Source organism: Bos indicus, chromosome 29 (assembly GCF_029378745.1).
Source record: "Bos indicus isolate NIAB-ARS_2022 breed Sahiwal x Tharparkar chromosome 29, NIAB-ARS_B.indTharparkar_mat_pri_1.0, whole genome shotgun sequence".
NCBI classification, from domain to species: Eukaryota; Metazoa; Chordata; class Mammalia; order Artiodactyla; family Bovidae; genus Bos; species Bos indicus.
The window spans coordinates 29,632,091-29,653,185 of record NC_091788.1 but is presented as its reverse complement, the minus strand read 5'-3'; the positions used below and the strand labels follow the sequence as shown (position 1 = coordinate 29,653,185).

The 21,095-nt window shown below is 43.4% G+C and overlaps 1 protein-coding gene and 1 long non-coding RNA gene across 6 annotated transcripts; one reads left to right on the top strand and one right to left on the bottom strand.

Annotated features, from left to right (window-relative positions):
- The first annotated feature begins 1,005 nt into the window (after window positions 1-1,005).
- LOC139180744 (uncharacterized) lies at window positions 1,006-9,580 on the top strand. The gene is made up of 3 exons (XR_011565007.1): window positions 1,006-3,597; window positions 3,728-4,477; window positions 4,849-9,580. It is a non-coding gene; the product is annotated as an uncharacterized lncRNA (long non-coding RNA).
- Window positions 9,320-20,579, bottom strand: PATE1 (prostate and testis expressed 1). 5 transcript variants are annotated; one of them, XM_070783200.1, is made up of 6 exons: window positions 20,482-20,579; window positions 20,145-20,180; window positions 19,158-19,193; window positions 18,765-18,881; window positions 17,605-17,772; window positions 9,320-9,432 (listed from the first exon to the last, which is right to left on the bottom strand). In XM_070783200.1, the coding sequence occupies exons 1-5, from the start codon at window positions 20,531-20,533 to the stop codon at window positions 17,639-17,641; spliced, it is 375 nt and encodes a 124-aa protein (XP_070639301.1). In that variant the 5' UTR covers window positions 20,534-20,579; the 3' UTR covers window positions 9,320-9,432; window positions 17,605-17,638. The 5 variants fall into 5 exon arrangements, with proteins under 5 accessions (XP_070639301.1, XP_070639302.1, XP_070639300.1 ...); XM_070783201.1 differs by having other exon boundaries at window positions 9,320-9,427; XM_070783199.1 differs by lacking the exon at window positions 9,320-9,432 and adding an exon at window positions 9,671-16,753.
- Window positions 20,580-21,095: the final 516 nt, after the last annotated feature.

Sequence of the window (21,095 nt, the reverse complement as noted above, 5' to 3'; positions counted from 1 at the left end):
GGACTGGAAGGTGACAACTGGATGAAGGGGTGGGGCTTGAGGGAATGGCCTCAAGGGAAAGCCTTCTCTACCTTCGAGACTGAGACCCTGATAATTCATTCCTGGAAATGTCTCAGGAGGGGGTCATGGAGAAACATTTCAGAGGAGTCCTTGTGAAGCAGCTAGTTATTATTCCTGGTCTTACCACAACTGATCCCCTCCCTTTTCATGTGTTCCAGGAGTTAATCTCCTAAGCCCAGCATGGAGAAGAGCTGAACTGATGAAAAGTGGTGACTCAAAACCCATATCTGACTCCAAGTTCACGTTCCTTGCTTCTCTTACCAGTCAGACATATCTCTGCCCTGCTGACTGAGAGGACATGAATCAGCATCTCCCTCTGCCTTTACACTGCCTTGAAATCTGAATCCAGTCCTGTTTCATAGGTGTAAAGTCAAGGCGTTGGGCAATGATGCTTCCATGCCCAGCTCCTCTATTTTACCTGTTTGGTAAAAGCGAACCTTCGAGGCTGTCCAAGCCTAGGAAGTTGAGAAGACAGTTAAAGGAGGGTAAGTGGGGCCAGGTCAGGAGGCTGATTTGGATTGACTATAGAGGAAGAGCGGGTGGGTCAGTGGTTTCTGGGGTGAGATCCAGACGTGCAGGGCAATGTCCTGAGGTTGATCCAGGCAGCTTGAGGGAGCAGGGGTTGGAGGTGGGTCTCAGCATCAGGAGATCAGCTGGTCTGGCAGTGAGGCAGGAGAGAGGGAAGAAACGTGACTGTTTCCCTAACCCACACTTTCCTTCTCCTGCTTGGCCAGGGGCTCTCATGGAACCCAATAGTAAAATAAGTCTGTCTCCTCTGACTCCTCAGGGGCAAGGTGATCCACTCTCAGCCCTCCTCTCTGCTGAGCAAGGCCAGCAGCAGTGCTTGTCTGAGGTTGGCTGAAGTAGTTGAAGATATTGCTGAATGCAGGAAATACTTCAGATTTTTTTTTTTTTTTTTTTTACTTTTATGCTGTACCTGGCAGCACGAGAGATCTTCCTTTCCCAACCAAGGATCGAACCCACACCCTCTACATTGAAAGCACGAAGTCTTAACCACCAGGGAAATCCCTGAGAATTGTTATTTTCCTTTGCCTTCCATGTCCTTTCACTGTCCTCCTACAGGGGCAAAGTAAACCCAGCTTTGGGCTGACTACAAAGGAGCCTGATTTGGCCTCAAAGTCATTCCTTTCCCCTCCTTCTGTAGTCCCAGCGGATGAGTACAGCTTCTGCTCTGAGGAGGACAGTGCAGGACGCCATGTCCCACAGCACCGCCTCCACCCACGTCTAGGGAAGAGCAGCAAGTGTCTGCCCTTGAGTGGAGGCCAGGGGTTCAAGGAGCAGGAGCAGGCCCTGGGTGTCAGGAAGCTGGGGGGTGCTGCGAATCTAGTTCTTGGGACTCATTTAAAGGCAGGGTGAAAAGAGAGGGTTGGAAAGCATGTCCTCATCTATCAGTGGCAGGGAGAGGTTCCCTAGCTGTCCTGTGTCCATCTGTGGCCCACACTGAGATCCTGGGCTGAGAGGTGTTTGAAAGGAGGTGTTTCAGTTAAAGTTTGCCCATAAATAATGTTTTCTCTGCGAGCAAGAGAGAGGTTTTATATTTTTATGAAATGGTATTTTTCTTAGCCATTCTCCCCATCTCTCACTGCCATGTGATGATTCAGGGTGCAGGTCACTCTAGAGCTAGAGCCCTGGGAGCCATTCTCCAGATTCTAGAGAGAAGGAGACACCATGATGGAGTGGATGGATAACAGCCCACTAAATCAGGCATGTGCACCTTGTGATACCTAGAGAAAGATGCTGCAGCTCTCAGTGCTCCTGGGTCAGTGGTGAGATGGAGTCAATTATTCCCAACCTACGAAGTTGTTCGGAGAATTCAAAAGATGAAGTGGGTCTCATGCCCAAAGACTGTTTGAGACGCCCAGCAGGTCTTCATGTTTGGCTCCTCCCCTTTGCCATCACCCAGGAGTGAGTCTATTAAGTCCTAACAAAGGTATCAGATATGGGTCTGAGAGGTCCTGTCTCAACTATGCAGTCACAGGGGCACAGAGACGTTCAGTAACTGTTTGAAGTCACACAGCAGACAGGTAACACGCTTGGGCTCCCATCCCAGGTGTGCATGGGGTCCTCTCTGAATGAAGATTACATGAGGGAATCTCCCTTGGGTAGACTGTGTGTGTGGCTCTGGGGATGAGCTCGTTCAGGTAATCAGCCCCCACCCGCTCCCTCCCCCAGAGGGGTGACCTGCCATCACCACTGCCTGTCTTCTGTGCTGTGACTGCTAACCGCAAGGGGAAGGCCAGGAACTCGAAATCAGGCTGTCACGGCAGAGGCCCCATTCCTTGTGCCTCTCCGGTGAACCGCACGCATCGTGCCATCCAGGTTATCTGATCTGTGCAAGGCATCACTCTAGCTGCTGAGAAGAAAGCAGCACAACACACGAAGCTCTTGTGTTTGTGGAACTCCTGTTCTTGTGAGGGGAGAGAGACAAAGGAAGGAAGGAGAGGCTAGAGAAGGACAAAGTGGGTAAGTACTCTGGAAGTGAAGTGAAGTCGCTCAGTCGTGTCCGATTCTTTGCGACCCCATGGACTGTAGCCCACCAGGCTCCTCCGTCCATGGGATTTTCCAGGTAAGTACTGGAGTGGGTTGCCACTTCCTTCTCCAGGGGATCTTCCTGACCCAGGGATCGAACCCGGGTCTCCCGAATTGTAGGCAGACGCTTTACCATCTAAGCCACCAGGGAAGCCCAAGTACTCTGGAGAAGATGACAAATAGGAAAGGGGCCTGCGAAGTGTGGTGAGGGAGTTTGGGGTGTGCGCATGTACACATGTGTATCCTTAGCTCTAACTTTCTAATCCCTCCACATCCCTTTTGAGCGAGTAATCGAAGCATCTCTTCCTCTTTCTCCCCATCACTCCGAGCGTTTGTCTCTCCATTGTAATCATTCTTGGTCTTTGTCCCCACTCAAAATTTTAATGAATAAAGCTGGAGGGAAGCGGGGATCACTTCCACCTCATCGCCTGTTTTCCTGGGCTGTCCCATCCATCTCAGAGAGGGATGCTCCACCGGGCAGTCAGACTGTATCTGGGGAATCGGCTGAGGTGAGTGTCCGGGAGGGTTGTGGTACTTAAGGGACCTGAGAAACTCACTCCCAGATGCTCAGGGCCCCAGCCTTGTTGTAGCCGAGTGGACATCACGTGGATGTGGACATACACCTGTTGTGTAGACCAGCAGGCAGAAATACAATCATGTGATGAGGTACTAGGGAGAGAGATTCGATACCAGCATTAATTAGTATTTTATGATAGATCTAATAAAATGAAACAGGACATCTGCTCAGCCTGAGTTCTAAGTAGGTGGAAATAGACAGGATGTACTGTCTCCTGGGAACACTGGAGAGAGAGAATTCAAGTCGACTGACCTGAAATTTATGCCTTTGCGATTCTAGTGGGATGCCTGAGGGCAGGTGGTGGGGATAAAAGAGGCTGGGGCCTCCTCCTGGGACCTCTGCAGGAATGGGCCCCCGGGTGTTCAGGTTGCTTCTGATGAGCATGTTCATGGTGCTCTTCGTGAATGAGAGTAAGCCTGGTGAGGGTGGTACTTGGTGGGCAAATGGGCGGGCAGAGAATGTATGGGGAGGAAGAGAGGGACTTGGTGACTTGACTGGTGTGAAGCGGTTCAAGGAGAATTTTTCTTCTTCTCTTTACAGGAGACAGAGTCCTGGGTGCAAACAAATGTACGGAGCAGTTCATTTTCAGTTCTTGGATAAATAACGCCACAAAGAGAGGGAACATTTTTGAGTTCTTTTCATATTATCTCTCTACCCTCCCTGGCTACACTCCCCTTTCCCCACTGACTGTTCTAGTGTCTTCTTTTAGCCCCCAGCCTTGGGTGAGAGGGGGAGGTCTTTAACTTCTTGAGGGGAGTAACGACCCCCTGACAGAAGCTGGGAGGGTGTCCGCATCCCTCCTGTGTGTGTTACACCACTCGAGTGTAAAGGTTTCCAGGTGGGGGTGGGCTTCTGAACAGAATCCCTGTCCCTAGAATTCTGCATCAAAGCTTCTTTTTTTCCTTTAGGGTTTCAACTTTGCCATTCTTGTGACTATTTTAATGGACTGCAGTGTCTCAAGCCTAAGAAAGACTGTTGGAAGTTGAATATACTGATCACTAACAGGATTGTGCCACAAAACACTTATACAATTGTGTTACAGATAAGCGGGAATGCTGCTGCTGCTAAGTCGCTTCAGTCGTGTCCGACTCTGTGCGACCCCATAGACGGCAGCCCACCAGGCTCCCCCGTCCCTAGGATTCTCCAGGCAAGAACTCTGGAGTGGGTTGCCAATTCCTTCTCCAATGCATGAAAGTGAAAATTGAAAGGGAAGTCACTCGGTCGTATCCGACTCTTAGCGACCCCAGGGACTGCAGCCTTCCAGGCTCCTCTGTCCATGGGATTTTCCAGGTAAGAGTACTGGAGAGGGGTGCCATTGCCTTCTCTGTAAGGGGGAATAGAAAGAGACAAAAGATACTATCAGTGGTGGCCACGATCCCTGGATTCAACACGTGGAGGGAGACTGGGACCATGGGCCGGTGGGAAAGTGGGACTCTCCGTACACAGACCTGGGATGGAGGCTGTCTAGGAGGCAGATGTCTTTTGCCTGGTCCTGTTGAGAAAGACATAGATGAGATGCAGACATAGCCTTGGGGCAAGTTTCCTGTGTATAAGAGACTTTTGAGCTTCTGGGGAGATGTCATTGCTTGGAACATGGTGAGATCAAGCAAGGTGATCATACTTGCTTTTCTCTTTTCTTCTTTTTGGTTCTGCTGGTAAAGAATGCACCTGCAATGCAGAAGACACGGTTTGACTCCTAGGTCGGAAAGGTCTCCTAGAGAAGGAAATGGCAGCCCACTCCAGTATTCTTGCCTGGAAAATCCCATGGACAGAGGAACCCGGGGGTCTATGGTCCATGGGGTCGCAAAGAGTCGGACAGGACTGAGGGACTAACTTTTTTTCTCTTCTCTTTAGGCAGACAGCTCTACCATTACTCAGTACTGTCTTGTAAGGATGGTGAAGGAGTGCAACTCCTACATCATGACTTACTAGGAGAAACGTACTGCTGTATAAATGATGACAGGTGCAATGATGGAGGTAACCTCCCAGAGAAGTCAAAGTTTGGACTAGAGGGAAGGGAAAGTATATGTGATCTTGAACCAGTTGTCTACAAGTAAAATGATTAACATTTTGAAACCATCCCCCCCCCCCAGTAATTTTTGCCCTTCCCTTACCCAGTGGTAATACCATCTTACATCTTCTTCTTGTTAAGAATGTTTTATTAAGAGCAGTCTGAAAAGTGCTTGCTTTCTTCTCATTGTATAACTTATAATATGGAGTAAGCATCTTAGCTCTACTTTAGCAAATTGTCACATTCCTTTTAAGTTTGAATCAGCTTCCAAAATTTTATTCTTTGTGCTGTCAATGTATTGCAACATCTCTGGGAGTTCCTTCAATGTGAAATTGATCAACAGCATCACTTCCTCTGAGACTGGTTCATCCTTTACAACTGTCTTCCTCAGGTAAATCTTTATGTTTGCTTTCACCAAGTTCTTCCTCTTGCACATCTAGAGCTTATTCTTGACTGGCCACAATGTCAACATTCACCCAGTCATCCTTATCTTCTAACTCCATTTATATTCTATTCAAAGTGTATAGTTTTTCACACAGTACAGTCTCTCACTGCTGTGCAAAACAAGGGCTACCTGTAATTCTTGGTGCAAATTTGGGTACACCCAAATGCAAATTTGTACCAAATGCAAATCTGGATGCAAATTTCACAGTAACATCCTTATCTGCGCTTGTAGTTTCACTGAATAGCTTAACATAATTCATGTCAGCTTTGAAACAATGAAACCAGCCTTTATCGGCAGTAAATAGATGTCCTTGTAATTACCATTTTCCTTCAGCACAGCAACTAACTTCAATAACAAAAGGGTTGGGGATTTGGTTTTGACTCCACTCCTCAATCCAAAGTAGAAGTAAATGCTCCATTTCAACCATAAGTGACTTTCTTTTCCCAGTGCAAAGTAAACGAAAAGATGTTGAAGCAAATTTATCCTGTTTTTATATTCATCAGATTTTTAAAATATGGCTTGTACTGCAGCTTCATGTGGCCCTAGGTCTCATTCTATCTTTGCTGTCCTGTGGCCATTTTCCAATCTCCTAATCCAGTCTAATTGCACTTCCAGTACATCACTTTTCATTTCTTTGTTCTGTCATATTTGTTGACTAGTTCCCTCTTTTGATTATCGATTTTTGTAAAACACCACATCAGTTTATCACTGGGAGACAAGGAGGAAACACAACTACATACTTCACTATCTATGTATAACTAATAGCTCTTCAGTGACCAATCATTAGGACTTTGAAAGAAGTTATGTAGTGTTATGTAGTTGTTCATGATGCATATCTTTTATCTGCATAATGATTTTTAAATAAAGGCCAGTAGCAAAACTAATGCAATTGCTCACGGTTAATATTGTGACAGCTAAAAGTCCAGCCTCGTCGGGGGACAGATGTTGCTTAACTACACTGTGAAAACTGATATTCATGCATGTTGAATTGGTGCAAAGGATTACCTGTAGCTTATTATATAAATCTTTGAATTGTTTATAAATCCAACAGTGTTCTCTAAGAAAACTATCCTTCAATTTTATTCCTCCATTGCATGTTTCTGGCAATTATCTCCCAAGACCCAAGAATCTTTTTCCAACATCTCCAAGAATATAAATTCTTTGAAATGAATCTTTTCAGCTAGAATCTGGATAAAATAAACAAAAGAAGGAAAAAGAGCAATCTTGCTTGGAAATGTTGAATTCATTCTTGCCAGCTTATTTCCTCTTTAATTCCCCCCATTACTGCAAAGGATCTTGCAGAAAAGAAGCTGTTGAATTAAAAGTTGACTTCTTTTGGTATTTGATTCTCATTCAAGCTCTTCTAGGTCATGTACCAGAGAAGGTAATGGCACCCCACTCCAGTACTCTTGCCTGGAAAATCCCATGGATGGAGGAGCCTGGTAGGCTGTAGTCCATGGGGTCGCTAGGAGTCGGACACGACTGAGCGACTTCCCTTTCACTTTTCACTTTCATGCATTGGAGAAGGAAATGGCAACCCCCTCCAGTGTTCTTGCCTGGAGAATCCCAGGGACAGTGGAGCCTGGTGGGCTTCCATCCATGGGGTCGCACAGAGTCGGACACGACTGAAGCGACTTAGCAGCAGCAGCAGCAGCAGGTCATATACCTACAGTCAACCATACATTATGGTTTCTACATTACCTCCATGTCAGAGAACTGGAGACCCATTGGCATGCCTCTGGATTCACCTCCACATTGGTCCTGTCTTTCCCATCATCTCACATTTTCTCAGAAGCCAGACCCCACCACTGTATTCCAATGGATCAACTATGGCAGCTCTGTCTTTCCTCTCATATTGCATCCATTAACAGGAAAGTGGAAAGCCATAATCCCCCAAAGTCAATGCTGCCTTCTGGTTGGATTTCTCATCTATTAACTACTTGACATCTCCAGGCAATCTTTACTTGCCCTTAGGTTTGGTGCTAAATTCAGAGTTCTAAAGTTTCTGGCAAAAAGGAGCAAAGTATTTTTCTGAAAGAGCTTCTGAGAGAAGGTCAGGAGAAAGCAGAGGGAATAAAATTAAGGACAAGAAATCACAAGAGATTGTGGGAATATTTGGGATGAGCATAGAAGAGGTATTTGGTGAGGGCTAGAAAGGGCTGGTATTCTACAGGGGCTCGGGAAAGTCAGTGAGAAATTAGAAAACACTAACTTCCATGAAAGGAATAGTCAGTATACTAGACTCATGCACCAGCCATCATTTTGGGGAAACCGTACCAACCATGGCTACTCCTGACCGTGTAGCACTGGGTCACTATGTTTCTAATCATGTTATCTAATTTTCATGTTCAAAGCCAAGTATATCCAGATGGGCACTTAGCTGAATGGTAGTCAGTTACCCTGTCTCCTGGCATGTGAGCAGTACTCGACCACCCAGTCCTCAAAAATATTTAAATACTACCTTGCATTCAGTGTGCTCATGGATAGAAGACTGAGGTATTTTTGGCTCTTAGCACAGCCCCTCAACAGAAAATGTCAAAGAGAGATAAGAGTTTCAGATCTTCACTGTAGTTTTCTTTACAAACAATTAGTTGTGAAATGAAAATAATGAATTCCCAAGTTATCATTCACTCACCTTTGGTGAAAAAATTTCTTTTATCATATTAACCTTTCTATATGCTAAAATCTACACATGTTACTATTATATTTTTTAGCTATGTATTTACATACACATATATATTAGTCTAGATGTTGTCGTATTCCTCCTCATATGCAGACCTCTGATTAGCTATTAGTTTCTACCATATTTTATTTGCCCAAATAAAAAATTTTAATACAGAAATTAATTTTAAAATATTTCCAAGTTATGTCTGGTGGAATTTCCCCCAAATTGTATCATGCTAGAATGAATATTTGGAGAAGGCGATGGCACCCCACTCCAGTACTTTTGCCTGGAAAATCCCATGGATGGAGGAGCCTGGTAGGCTGCAGTCCATGGGGTCTCGAAGAGTCGGACAGGACTGAGCGACTTCACTTTCACTTTTCTCTTTCATGCATTGGAGAAGGAAATGGCAACCCACTCCAGTGTTCTTGCCTGGAGAATCCCAGGGATGGGGGAGCCTCGTGGGCTGCCGTCTACTGGGTCGTACAGAGTCAGACAAGACTGAAGGGACTTAGCAGAATGAATATTATACTTTAACATCTTGCAAAGTAGAAAATACAGTAGAGTCTTCCATTGGTTTATACGAGTAGAATGGAGATAGTAGCAGCAGGCTCCAATTATGAAATGATTCATGGGGGACTCACTGTGGCGTGTGATTAGTTTCTAGAATGGTCCAAGAGGCAGCTTCACACTAAAGTCGAGCTGCAGCGTGAGGACAGTAGCTGGCGCAGGGAGGGCAGCAGGCACACACTGAGTGACAAATGAAGACCACGGCGACAGCAAGGCGGAAGCCAGGATTCTGCGGAGCGCTGAGGCCACGCCCCTCGGGTTTCCTCATCGCATCCGGAAGACTCCAGGTCCAGGCTTCCCGAGTCTGTCCTGTCTGCTTCCTGTCTTGGGTTTCCATGAGATTCTGACTCCCATACTGCTCCATGTTACAGCCCCCCCCACCCCCTAATTTTCTGGGTCCAGTTGTGGTACCGCCTCACTCCTTACATTTTACAGAAACAAATGGGAAGTAGAGGGAACAGGGAGGGAGGCCAGTCCCTGAGCAAGTGCAGTTACTCTAGATTCAGGTCCAGTGTTCTCTTCCAGCCAATGGTGCCTTGGTGGGTGGTGAACCTAAGCTGGCAAAACGGATCAAATAAGACAAACCAATTGTGTGGAACTTTCAAGCTGAAGGGTTTAGTAATATTAGGAAACAGGGTTTCTAAATAAGAGACAAAAACAAAGTCAATGAAACCAAGTGGTGTTTTTTTTTTTTTTTAAGATTAAGAGAATTGACAAAGCTTTATCCAGGCTCACCAAGAAGATAAGAGAGAAGGCCCAAATGAACAACAACAACAACAAAAACCCAAAGAGGTGAAATAATACTCGATGCCATAGAAATACAAGAGATCATAAGAACATTTACATGCCAACAAATTGGACAATCAAGAAAAAAACGAATAAATTTCTAGAAATACACAGCCTGCCATGATAGAATCAAGGAGAAGGAGGCAATTTGAACAGTCAGATCACTAGAAGTGAAATTGAATTTATAATAATAATAATAATAAAAAACCTGCAAGGAAATGAAAGTCTAGGGCTAGGAGGCTTCAAAGGGGAACTCTACTTACCCATCTCAAACTATTCCAGAAAAACTGAAGAGGAGGGGACACTGCCAAATTCATTTTATGATACCGCCATTATCCTGATAGCAAAACTAGGCAAAGACACATCAAAAAGGAAAATGACAGTCCAATGTATTTGATGATTGTAGATGCAAAAATTCTCAGCAAAATATTTGCAAACCAAATCCAACCATATATAAAAAGGGTCATATACTGTGACCAAGTTGGATTTATTCCAGTCACAAGGATGATTCAACTTTCAGAAATCAATCAATGTGATACATGACATTAGTGAAAGGAAGGATAAAAACCATACGATCATCTCAATAGATGCAGAAAAACGCTTCTGACAAAGTTCAGCATCCATTTAAGATAAAAAAATAATAATAATAACTCCCATCAGAGTTAGTATAGGGCTTCGGGACACCAATTCAATCCCTGGTCTGGGAGGAGTCCACATGTCAAAGAGCAACTAAGCCTGTGTGCCACAACTATTAAGCTGACACGCCCTAAGGCCCATGCTCCACAGCAAGATAAACCACCACCATGAGAAGCCAGCACTGCAGCTAGAGAGGAGCCCCTGCTCACCACGACTTGAGAAAGCCCACACACAGCAGCGAAGACCCAGTGAAGCCGTAAGTAAAGAAATAACTTTTAAAAGTTGGTATAGAGGGAACATATCTCAACATAATAAAGGCCACTTATGACAAACTCACAGCCAATATCGCAATGGTGAAAAGCTGGGACTTCTAGCTAAATTCAGAAACAAGACAAGGATACCAAAAACAAGACAAGGATGCCCAGTTTTGCCACTTCTTTTTAATGTAGCAGTGATAGTCCTAGCCAGAGAAATCAGACAAAAAGAAAATGAAAGAAGAGATACCCAAATTGGAAGAGAAGACTTAAAAGTGTCACTATTTGCAAACAACATGATAACTTCATATAAAGAATCCTAAAGTCTCCACCTGGAAATGATTAGAACTAATAAATAAATTCAGCAGTGCTGCAGGACACAAGATTAATAAATAGGAATCTGTTGCATTTCTATACATTAATAATGAAATATCAAAATGAGAAAATAAAGAAACAATCTCATTTGAAATTGCATCAAAGAGAATAAAATACCTAGGAACAAACTTAAGGAAGGAGGTAAAAAACCTCTACTCTGAAAACTATAAAATATTGAGGAAGTTGAAGACGATACAGATAAATGCAAAGATATCCTGTGCTCTTGAATTAGAAGCATCAATATTATTAAAATGACCATACTGGCCAAAGCAATCAACAGATTTAAGGCAGTCTCTGTCTATACCCAGGACATTTTTCACAGAACTAGAACAAATAATTTAAAATTTATATAGAACCACAAAAGACTTGAATGTAGATGTGATCCTGAATAAAAAGAATAAAGCTGGACATATAATCCTCCCAGACTTCATACTATACTGCAAAGCCATAATAATCAAAACAGGTGGTATTGGTGCAGAAACAGACACAGATAAATGGAACAGAATAGAGCCCAGAAATAAACCCATGCACTGATGATCAGTTACCTACAACAAAGGAGGCAAAAACATACAATAGAGAAAAGACAGTCTCTTCAACACTGGGTGCTGGAAAAACTGGACAGCCACAAATGATAGAACATTCTTTCATACCATATATAAAAATAAAATGGTTTCAAAATCTAAGTGTAAGACATGAAGCTATAAAGCTCCTAGAAGAGAACATAGGCAGAACACATCCTAATAGAAATGGTAATGCAATTATTTTGAATAAAGTAAATATAAAATAAATAATAAAATAAAATAAAATTTTGTCTCTTAAAAGAGATAAAAGCAAAAATAAACAAATGGGACCTAATTTAACTAAAACACTTCTGCAAGGCAAAGGAAACCGTTGACAAAGCAAAAGATAATTTATGGAATGGGAAAATATATTTGCAAATGACATGACTGACAGTGGGTTAATATTCAAAATATACTAACAGCTCATTCAACTCAATATCAAAAAACAAACAACCTGATTGAAAATGGGCAGAAGACCTAAATACGCATTTTTCCAAAGAAGAAACATACAGATTAAGCTAACAGACACATGAAAAGATTCTCGACATTATTAACCATCAGAGAATGCAAATTAAAAAACCACAGTGAGATATCACCTCACACATGTCAGAACGGCTATTGTCAAAAAGAGCACAAATAACAAATGCTGGTGAGATGTAGAGAAACCCACATCCACTGCTGGTGGGAATGTACATTGGTGCAGCCACCGTGGAAAACACGATGGAGGTTTCTCAGAAGACTAGAACCAGAACTACGCTGCTGTTGCTTCACTTCAGTCATGTCTGACTCTGTGAGACCCTATGGACTGTAGCCCACTCAGCTCTTCTGTGCATGAGATTCTCCAGACAAGAATACTGGAGTGAGTTGCCATGCCCTCTTCCAAAGGATCTTCCCAACCCAGGTCTCCTGTGTTTCCTGCATTGGCAGGCAGGTTCTTTACCACTAGCGCCACCTGGGAAGCACAGAACTACCGTATGACCCAGCAATTCCGTTCCTGAGTACATATCTGAAAAAAGCAAAAACACTGATTTATAAAGATACATGCAGCCCAAATGTTGTGAAAGTGCTGCGCTCAATATGTCAGCAAATTTGGAAAACTCAGCAGTGGCCACAGGGCTGGAAAAAGTCAGTTTTCATTCCAATCCCAAAGAAAGGTAATGCCAAAGAATGCTCAAACTACCACACAATTGTACTCATCTCACACGCTAGTAAAGTAATGCTCAAAATTCTCCAAGCCAGGCTTTAGCAATACATGAACCGTGAACTTCCAGATGTTCAAGCTGGTTTTACAAAAGGCAGAGGAACCAGAGATCAAATTGCCAACATCCGCTGGATCATGGAAAAAGCAAGAGAGTTCCAGAAAAACATCTATTTCTGCTTTATTGACTATGCCAAAGCCTTTGACCATGTGGATCACAATAAACTGTGGAAAATTCTGAAAGAGATGGGAATACCAGACCACCTGACTTGCCTCTTGAGAAACCTGTGTACAGATCAGGAAGCAACAGTTAAAACTGGACATGGAACAACAGACTGGTTCCAAATAGGAAAAGGAGTACGTCAAGGCTGTATATTGTCACCCTGCTTATTTAACATATATACAGAGTACATCATGAGAAACGTTGGGGTGGAGGAAGCACAAGCTGGAATCAAGATTGCCAGGAGAAATATCAGTCACCTCAGATATGCAGATGATACCACCCTTATGGCAGAAAGTGAAGAAGAACTAAAGAGCCTCTTGATGAAAGTGAAAGTGGAGAGTGAAAAAGTTGGCTTAAAGCTCAACATTCAGAAAACGAAGATCATGGCATCTGGTCCCATCACTTCATGGGAAATAGATGGGGAAACAGTGGAAACAGTGGCTGACTTTATTTTTCTGGTATCCAAAATCACTGTGGATGGTGGTTGCAGCCATGAAATTAAAAGACGCTTGCTCCTTGGAAGGAAAGTTATGACCAACCTGGACAGCATATTCAAAAGCAGAGACATTACTTTGCCAACAAAGGTTCATCTAGTCAAGGCTATGGTTTTTCCAGTAGTCATGTATAGATGTGAGAGTTGGACTATAAAGAAAGCTGAGCACAGAAGAATTGATGCTTTTGAACTGTGATGTTGGAGAAGACTCTTGGGAGTCCCTTGGACTGCAAGGAGATCCAACCAGTCCATCCTGAAGGAGATTAGTCCTGGGTGTTCATTGGAGGGACTGATGTTGAAGCTGAAACTCCAATACTTTGGCCACCTGATGCAGAGAGCTAACTCATTTGAAAAGACCCTGATGCTAGGAAAGATTGAGGGCAGGAGGAGAAGGGGACGACAGAAGATGAGATGGTTGGATGGCATCACCGACTTGATGGACATGGGTTTGGGTGGACTCTGGGAGTTGGTGATGGACAGGGAGGCCTGGGGTGCTGCAGTTCATGGGGTCACAAAGAGTCGGACACGACTGAGGGACTGAACTGATACTGATATTGATATGCAGCCGAATATTCATAGAAACATTATGTACAGTAGTCAAGATGTGGAAATAACCTAAGGGTCCATCAGCAGATGAATGGATAAAGAAAATCTGGTGTATATAGTGAAAGTAGTAGTGTTAGTCAGTCAACTGTTTATGACCCCATGAAGTAAAGCCCATCAGGCTCTTCTGTCTGTGGAATTCTCCAGGCTAGAATACTGGAGTGGGTAGCCTTTCTCTTCTTCAGGGGATCTTCCTGACCCAGGGATTGAACCCAGGTCTCCTGCATTGCGAGCAGATTCTTTAGCATCTGAGCCATTACAAACTGCTCAAATCTGGTGTGTGTATATACACCCCAAAAATGTGATATTCCTTGGCCATAAAAAAGAATGAAATTTTGCCATTTGCAGCAACATGTATGAACTTGGAGGGTATTATGCTAAGTGAAATAAGTCAGACAGAGAAACATAAACTGTATGACATTACTTACATGCGGAATTCAAAAAATACAACAAATTGGTGAATATAATGAGAAAATAAGCAGACTCACAGATATAGAGGACAATCTAATGGTTACCAGTGGAGAGGGGAAAAGTTGGAAGGGCAATATAGGGGTAGAGGATTAACAGGTACAAACTATTATGTATAAAATAAGCTACAAGGATATACTGTACATCAAAGGGAATATAGCCAATATTTTATAATAGCTATAAGTGGAGTATAACCTTTAAAAATTGTGAACCATTATATTGTACACCTGTAACTTATATAATATTGTACATCAACTATACTTCAATATTTTAAAAGGTATAGGAGGCAAAAGAGAAAATAAGTTGGAATACATCAAAATTAAAAATTCTGTGCATCAAAGGAAAGAATCAACACAGTGAAAAGGCTGCTTATGGAATGGGAAATTGTATACCTGATAAGCGGTCATATTTGGAATGTATAAAAAAAAAAACCCTCCTACAACACAGTAACTAAAAAACAGTCAGCTGATGAAAATGTAGACAAAAGGACTCGAATTTTTCCAAAGAAGATATGCAAATGGCCAATAAGCACATGGAAAGATGCTCAATATCACTAATCATTAGGGAAAAGCAAATAAAAACCATAATGAATAACACTTCACACTCAAAACGATAGCTACTAACAAAAACAAAATGACAAGTGTAGGTAAGGATGTGGAGAAATTAGAGCCCAGGACACCCTTGGTGGGAATGTGAGCCAGCACGGCCGCTGTGGACAAGCGCATGACAGTTCCTGAAAAGTTTAAACACAGAACTACCACCCAATTTAATCATTTCACACACGACTGAGTGACTGCACTGAACTGGACGGGATGTATATATCCAAAGGAATTGAAAGCAGGGTCTTGAATGGACATGTGTATACCTGTGTTCATTGCAATGTTATTTGCAATAGCCGAAAGGTAGAAGTAACCTAAATGTCCATCCGTGGATGACTGGATAAACAAAATGCCATAAGTACATACTATGGGATATTATTTAGCATTAAAAATGAAAGAAATGCTGGCACATTCTACAACATGGATGAACTTTGAGGACATTATGCCAAGTGAAATTAGTCACAAAAGGACAAACACTGGATAATTGCATTTATATGGAGTATCTAATATAGCGAAACTTAGAAAGTAGAATGTGACTGCCAGGGGATTGGGAGTATTGTTTGATGGATACAGAGTTTCAGTTTTGTAGGATGAAAAAGATGATGGATGTAAGATCCACGTGGAGATGGATGGCGATGATGGTTGTATAACAATGTGGAATTAGTTAATGCCACTGAACTGTATATTTAAAATAATTAAAATGGCAAATTTTGTGTTAAGTGTAGTTCACTACAATAAACACCAACACACTGGCAATAGTAGCATAAGCAGCAGAAACGAGAAAGTGGAATCAAATTCTTATATTCAATAATATTATTGTGTTGCTAATAAATTGGCAAATGTACTAACTTAACGTAGCATGTAAACAGTCAAGTAGGCATATCTATTAAAAGAATTTTTAAAGAATGCATAAGGTAATAGAGAAGATAAAATGACAAATACTAGATTAATCCCAAAGAGTCCAAGAAAGAATGAGAAAATAGTCTATAGTTGCATAAAACAAAATATTTTTGGTCATAAAGCAAGTTCTGATGAAGTACACTGAAAACATCCACAAAGTATCATTCTTATTCTCTTATCCATGGGGAGGAAGTTATAAAACGTTTTTTGGTTAATGTTTTTTCCCTTACCAAAAGATTTTTTTAAGAACTTTGACTTCAAAGAATGTTGGAGTCTTCCATGAAAATACCTATCTTAATTAGCCATCTGCTATGCCAGAAACAACACTTAGACATGACTTTTTCTGAATTTATACACTCTTTTAAGTCTCTTTGTTAAGACTCTGGCATTTATTCCTTATTTGTTTATGCTTTTTATGCTATATTTATTTATTGGAGGATAATTGCTTTACAATGTTGTGTTAGTTTCCGACGTACAAGGTCAAACAGCTGTATGTATACACATATTTCCTCCCTCTTGAGCCTGCCTCCCACTCCTCCCCAACTATCTCTAGAATTCCAAACACACCTTCCTTTCTTCTCCAACCCCAAACCGCAGAGAGAGTCTCATTCTATACGGCAGACAATCTTTCACTCTTCATGGTTCAGGCACGAATTTCTTTCTCCATTCTGCCCTTCTCCTCACTCTGGGAATAACATTCACGAACAAAATTCAAGAAAACTCAAGTCATCTCTTTTCATGTCACCCCCTCCTTCCTCATGAGGCCAGGGTTGTGCGCTTTAACTGGAGTGAGACAAGAAGAAAAATCCCAAGAGAAAAAAATGAACAGATTCTGCCTCAGAAAGAAGGGAAGGAGCAGGAACAAAAAATTGACTTATCCTCTTCTGCCTTTTCTTTTCCTAAATTGATTTTGTAATTGGAGGATAATTGCTTTACAAGGCTATGTTGGTTTCTGCCATACAACAACACAAATCAGACATAATTATGTGTGTATGTATATATATATATCCTCTCTTGAGCCTCCCTCTCACCTCCCCCATCCCACCCCTCTAGGTCATCACAGCACTAGGCTGGGTTCCCTGTGGCTACCCTAGTTATCTGGGCTTCCCTGGTGGCTCAGATGGTAAAGAATCCGCCTGCAATATGGGAGACAGGTTTGATCCCTTGGTTAGGAAGATCCCCTGGAGGAGGGCATGACAACCCACTCCAGTATTCTTGCCTGGAGAATCCCATGGACAGAATAGCCTGGCAGGCTACAGTCCATGGGGTCACAAAGAGTCAGACACGACTGAGTGACTAACGCAACACACAGCTAGCTATCTGTTTCACACCTGGCAGTGTGTATACGTCAATGCCACTTTCTCAATTCATCCTACCCTCTCCATCCCCCCTTCTTCCTTTCTGAAGCAGCTTGGGTGTTCAGTGAATGCACTGGATTCTATACCAACATGCAGGATGTATTGATCTTGTGTTCAAGATGTTCCCCATACACCCCCTTCCAGGGGCCATGGCAGAAAATCTGGAAAGAGAGAGGGCTTTCTTCTTACATGTGCAGAAGGCAGAGTTGTGTATTTCCAATCTGAAATGTGTTTTTTAGATTACTGTGACGAGGTGGAGCCAAAGATGTCACCTACCCAGAGACTGGAGCCAGAAAAGAACCAGTGATTTCTAGATGTCTTCATTGCACAAGTCGTGGCTCCTGCAACACCTGAAGTTCACCAGGTAGACACTCCACTTTATGTTGTTCACATTGGCGCAGTTCTTTAGGCAACCCCTGAAGGTTAACCAGAGAGTGCCATCATCTGCAGAAGTAGGAGAAACTTATCAGCACAGAGGTTTCTAAAACCAAAACCCAAACAAAAAACTTCCCAGCCTGCACCAGTGAACAAAACACAACCTCGTGTTGTTCAAGTCTCGGTTGTTTAAACGTGAAGAACTGGAAGATGTGGCAGTCTGGTTACTTCCCAAAAGAGAGACAATAGCAGAGCAGTTTAAAGCAAAAAAATTAAAAAAAAAAAAAAAAATCCCTGAATGTGGGGCTGTAATGAGAGCAGAAACTCAAGGATTGCCAGAGCTGGGCATCTCCACTGAGCATGTTGACGCTGGTATAAGTAAGGGTTAGAAATACTAAGGTATCGCTCAGCACAAAGGATAGGAAAACCAAGAAATCATGCTGTTCAGACTTACCTATGAAGGGCCACTTAGCCTGTATCTATTGCTGACCCTGGCCCCTCTATTTTCACAGTTTAAAACTTCCCACAGGGAAAGGCCAGGCCGGGAAAAAACAAAGTGCCCGCCTCACTTCAACACTTAGCTCTGTTCTCCACTGGCCTTTCCTTTTCCGTCAACTTAGTCTCCTCTGTTTTGTTCAGGCTTCTCAAAATACTGATTCCATAGCTATAGATCCCCACTCCGTAGAGACCACCTGTATCTATTTTTCATCATGGCATGTGATGGGGTAGAGATATTCAGTCATCCTAGGGCTTCCCTGGTGGCTCAGACAGTAAAGAATCTGCCTGCAATGCAGGAGACTTCCGGTTTGATCCCTGGGTTGGGAAGATCCCCTGGAGTAGGAAACAGCAACCCACTCCAGTATTCTTGCCTGGAGAAGTCCATAAACAGAGGAGTCTGGTGGGCTGCAATCCATGCGGTCCTACAGAGTCCTACACAACCGAGTGACTCACACTAGGGACGCTAGGATTGGTCTGAAGCAGGGTCCCTCCTTTCTCCTGTGGCCAGCATGTCCCTGTCTGCTTCCACCACCCCGTCCTCCCGCCCCCCACCCACAACTTACATTTGAAAATCCTCCCAGTCGTGCAAGCCTCTTCTTTCACTGCAATACATAGTCCTCTGCCTCTGGAACACTTCTGTCTTGGAAACTGGATGTGGCACATCCTACACTGAATAATTTCTATAATTTGGGCCAGAGAGTAGGGAAGTAGATGTGAAAGCACTGCTGCCAAAGGATCCATCTGCCCTTTCAAACCTGAAGTCCTCTGGGAGCCCCGAGGGCTTTCCTGAGACCCGTGAAGGGAGGGCATCCACCTCTATCAAGTGGTGGCTGAGCCGAGAGAAGGGCTAGATTTTCTGGTCTCTGGAGTTTAGCTCATAGAACTGGTGGGAAGATAAGGAAAAGAGGAACAAAATCAAGGCTGAGCGCATCAGACCGTATCCTCTCCATACTCACCAGGAAAATGGCGATCATTAACAGATAGTTCATTGACTGTGCTGGCAAAGAGAAATAACACTTAGTAGCAATTTTCTCTAAGATTTGGACACAGAATGGACACAAGGTCCATTCTGAACTCTTCACCTGGAGCCACTCTGGGCCCTTCTGTCCCTCCAAAGCCTAGTTCCCATCTCAGGGCATCTCTGTATCTCTCCCTCATTTCAACTCTCTTCACCTCTAGAGGGCCTCTCAGCCTCTCCACTACCCCTTAGGATACAGCACAGACTCGAAGGAGAAAGATAAATGAACATTTTGTGTGTGCGTGAGTGCCTCATTGCCTTCTTTTTTTAAATTACTTTATTTTTGGCTGAACTGTGTGTCTCCCTTGCTACACACCAACATTCTCTAGTTGCAACGAGTCGGGGTTACTCTCTAGTGGCAAGGCCCGGCCTTCTGATTGCAGCGGCTTCTCTTGTTGCTGCTCACGGGCTAGATAGAGAACTCGGACTCAGTAATTGCCCTGGGGTGTGTAGGATCTTCCCAGACCAGGGATCTAGCCAGTGTCCCCTGCTTTGGCAGGCAGATTCTTAACCACTGGACCCCCAAGAAAGTCCCACATTCCCTTCACTTTAACTGACCTCTCTGACTTTCTTACCCACAAGTAGCTGAAAGCTGCAAGGTGACAAAGCCTCTGAAATTCATGAAATTGCTACTCTGTGGATTTAGCCAGCTAGCACCTGAAAAATCAACATTCTACTTCCCCCTTTCCCGTTCCCTCATCTTTTAACACACGGATCCTTTGCCTTGGCAACTGCTGCTTGTGCTTTTCCATCAGGCTCAAAGTCAGTTCCCACCCCAGCCCCATCCTGCTGGAAGAAGTGGCCGAGTGCTGGAATCCAAGGTTAGTCTCCGGATTCCTTTCAACCCTCAATGCTCATGCATCCCCTCTCATCTCCCCCTCCCCTCAAATTGGCCTTCCCACATGACTCTTCTGTCTCTACTCACTTTCATGTTCTTGGTCTGCAAATGACCCGCACAGTACTGTTAAGAAAAAAAAAAAAAAAAAGATATACTCTCTGCAGACCTCATTTTACAAACTCACCTCACAGCTTTTATGAAAATCTTGTCAGTTCCCTTATAATCTACCTATTTTCTTCTGCAAGCACACTAAGATTTTGCTGAAGGTTCCAGGGATGGGATGCATCGTGTGTGAAAGTCATGGCGTTAGAATGACAGCTGCTGTTACCTATGACTCTCATAAAAGAACCTCTGTCATGGGAACCCCAACCCATTCCAACATCCTGGACACATCTCTCCAACTGTCAACCACTGGGACTCTCACCTCGAAAGCAGCAGAGGAGGACAGGGAGCCCTAGCAGGAGGGACTTGTCCATCTCAGAGGGAGGAAAGAGCAGGTTGGAGCAGGAAGCTGCAAGGTGCCTCTTTATATATCTACCAGGTTGGGCTTCCCCAGGAAGGGCTAGGGGTGGGGACATTACAGAAGTCCTTCAAAGGTGTTTCCTGCTTCAAGGGAAGCCAAGAACTCTAAAATGTTTCTTTTTGGCAAATTGTGAGGAAGAGGGACTGCCTAGGTAAGCCCTGGGTCTGATTCATTTCAGTCCTAGCATTCAGGAAGCTTTGATGCCGTGTCCTGCGGTCTTTTCACTAGAGCACACTGTGGGAGAAGACCAGGATAAATCAGGGCACGGGGAGTTAGATTCAGAGACATTTACACTGAGACGCTCATTGAAGCTGAGAGAAGGGACTTCCCTGCCTGTCCAGTGGTTAAGACTTTGCCTTCCAAGGCAGAGGGGTGAAGGTTCAATTCCTGGTTAGGAAGCTAAGATCCCACATGCCTCACAGCCAAAAAAACCCAAACATAAAACAGAAACAATATTGTGACAAATTCAATAAGACTTTCAAATGGCCCATATCAAAAAAAAATTTTTCAAAAAA

Coding starts and splice junctions, on each gene's coding strand:
- PATE1 (XM_070783203.1), bottom strand. CDS start 19,011: ATGCCCTCCCTTCACGGGTCTCAGGAAAGCCCTCGGGGCTCCCAGAGG. Junction 17,773..18,764: donor GACTGGGAGGATTTTCAAAT/GTAAGTTGTGGG, acceptor CTACTTCTGCAG/ATGATGGCACTCTCTGGTTA.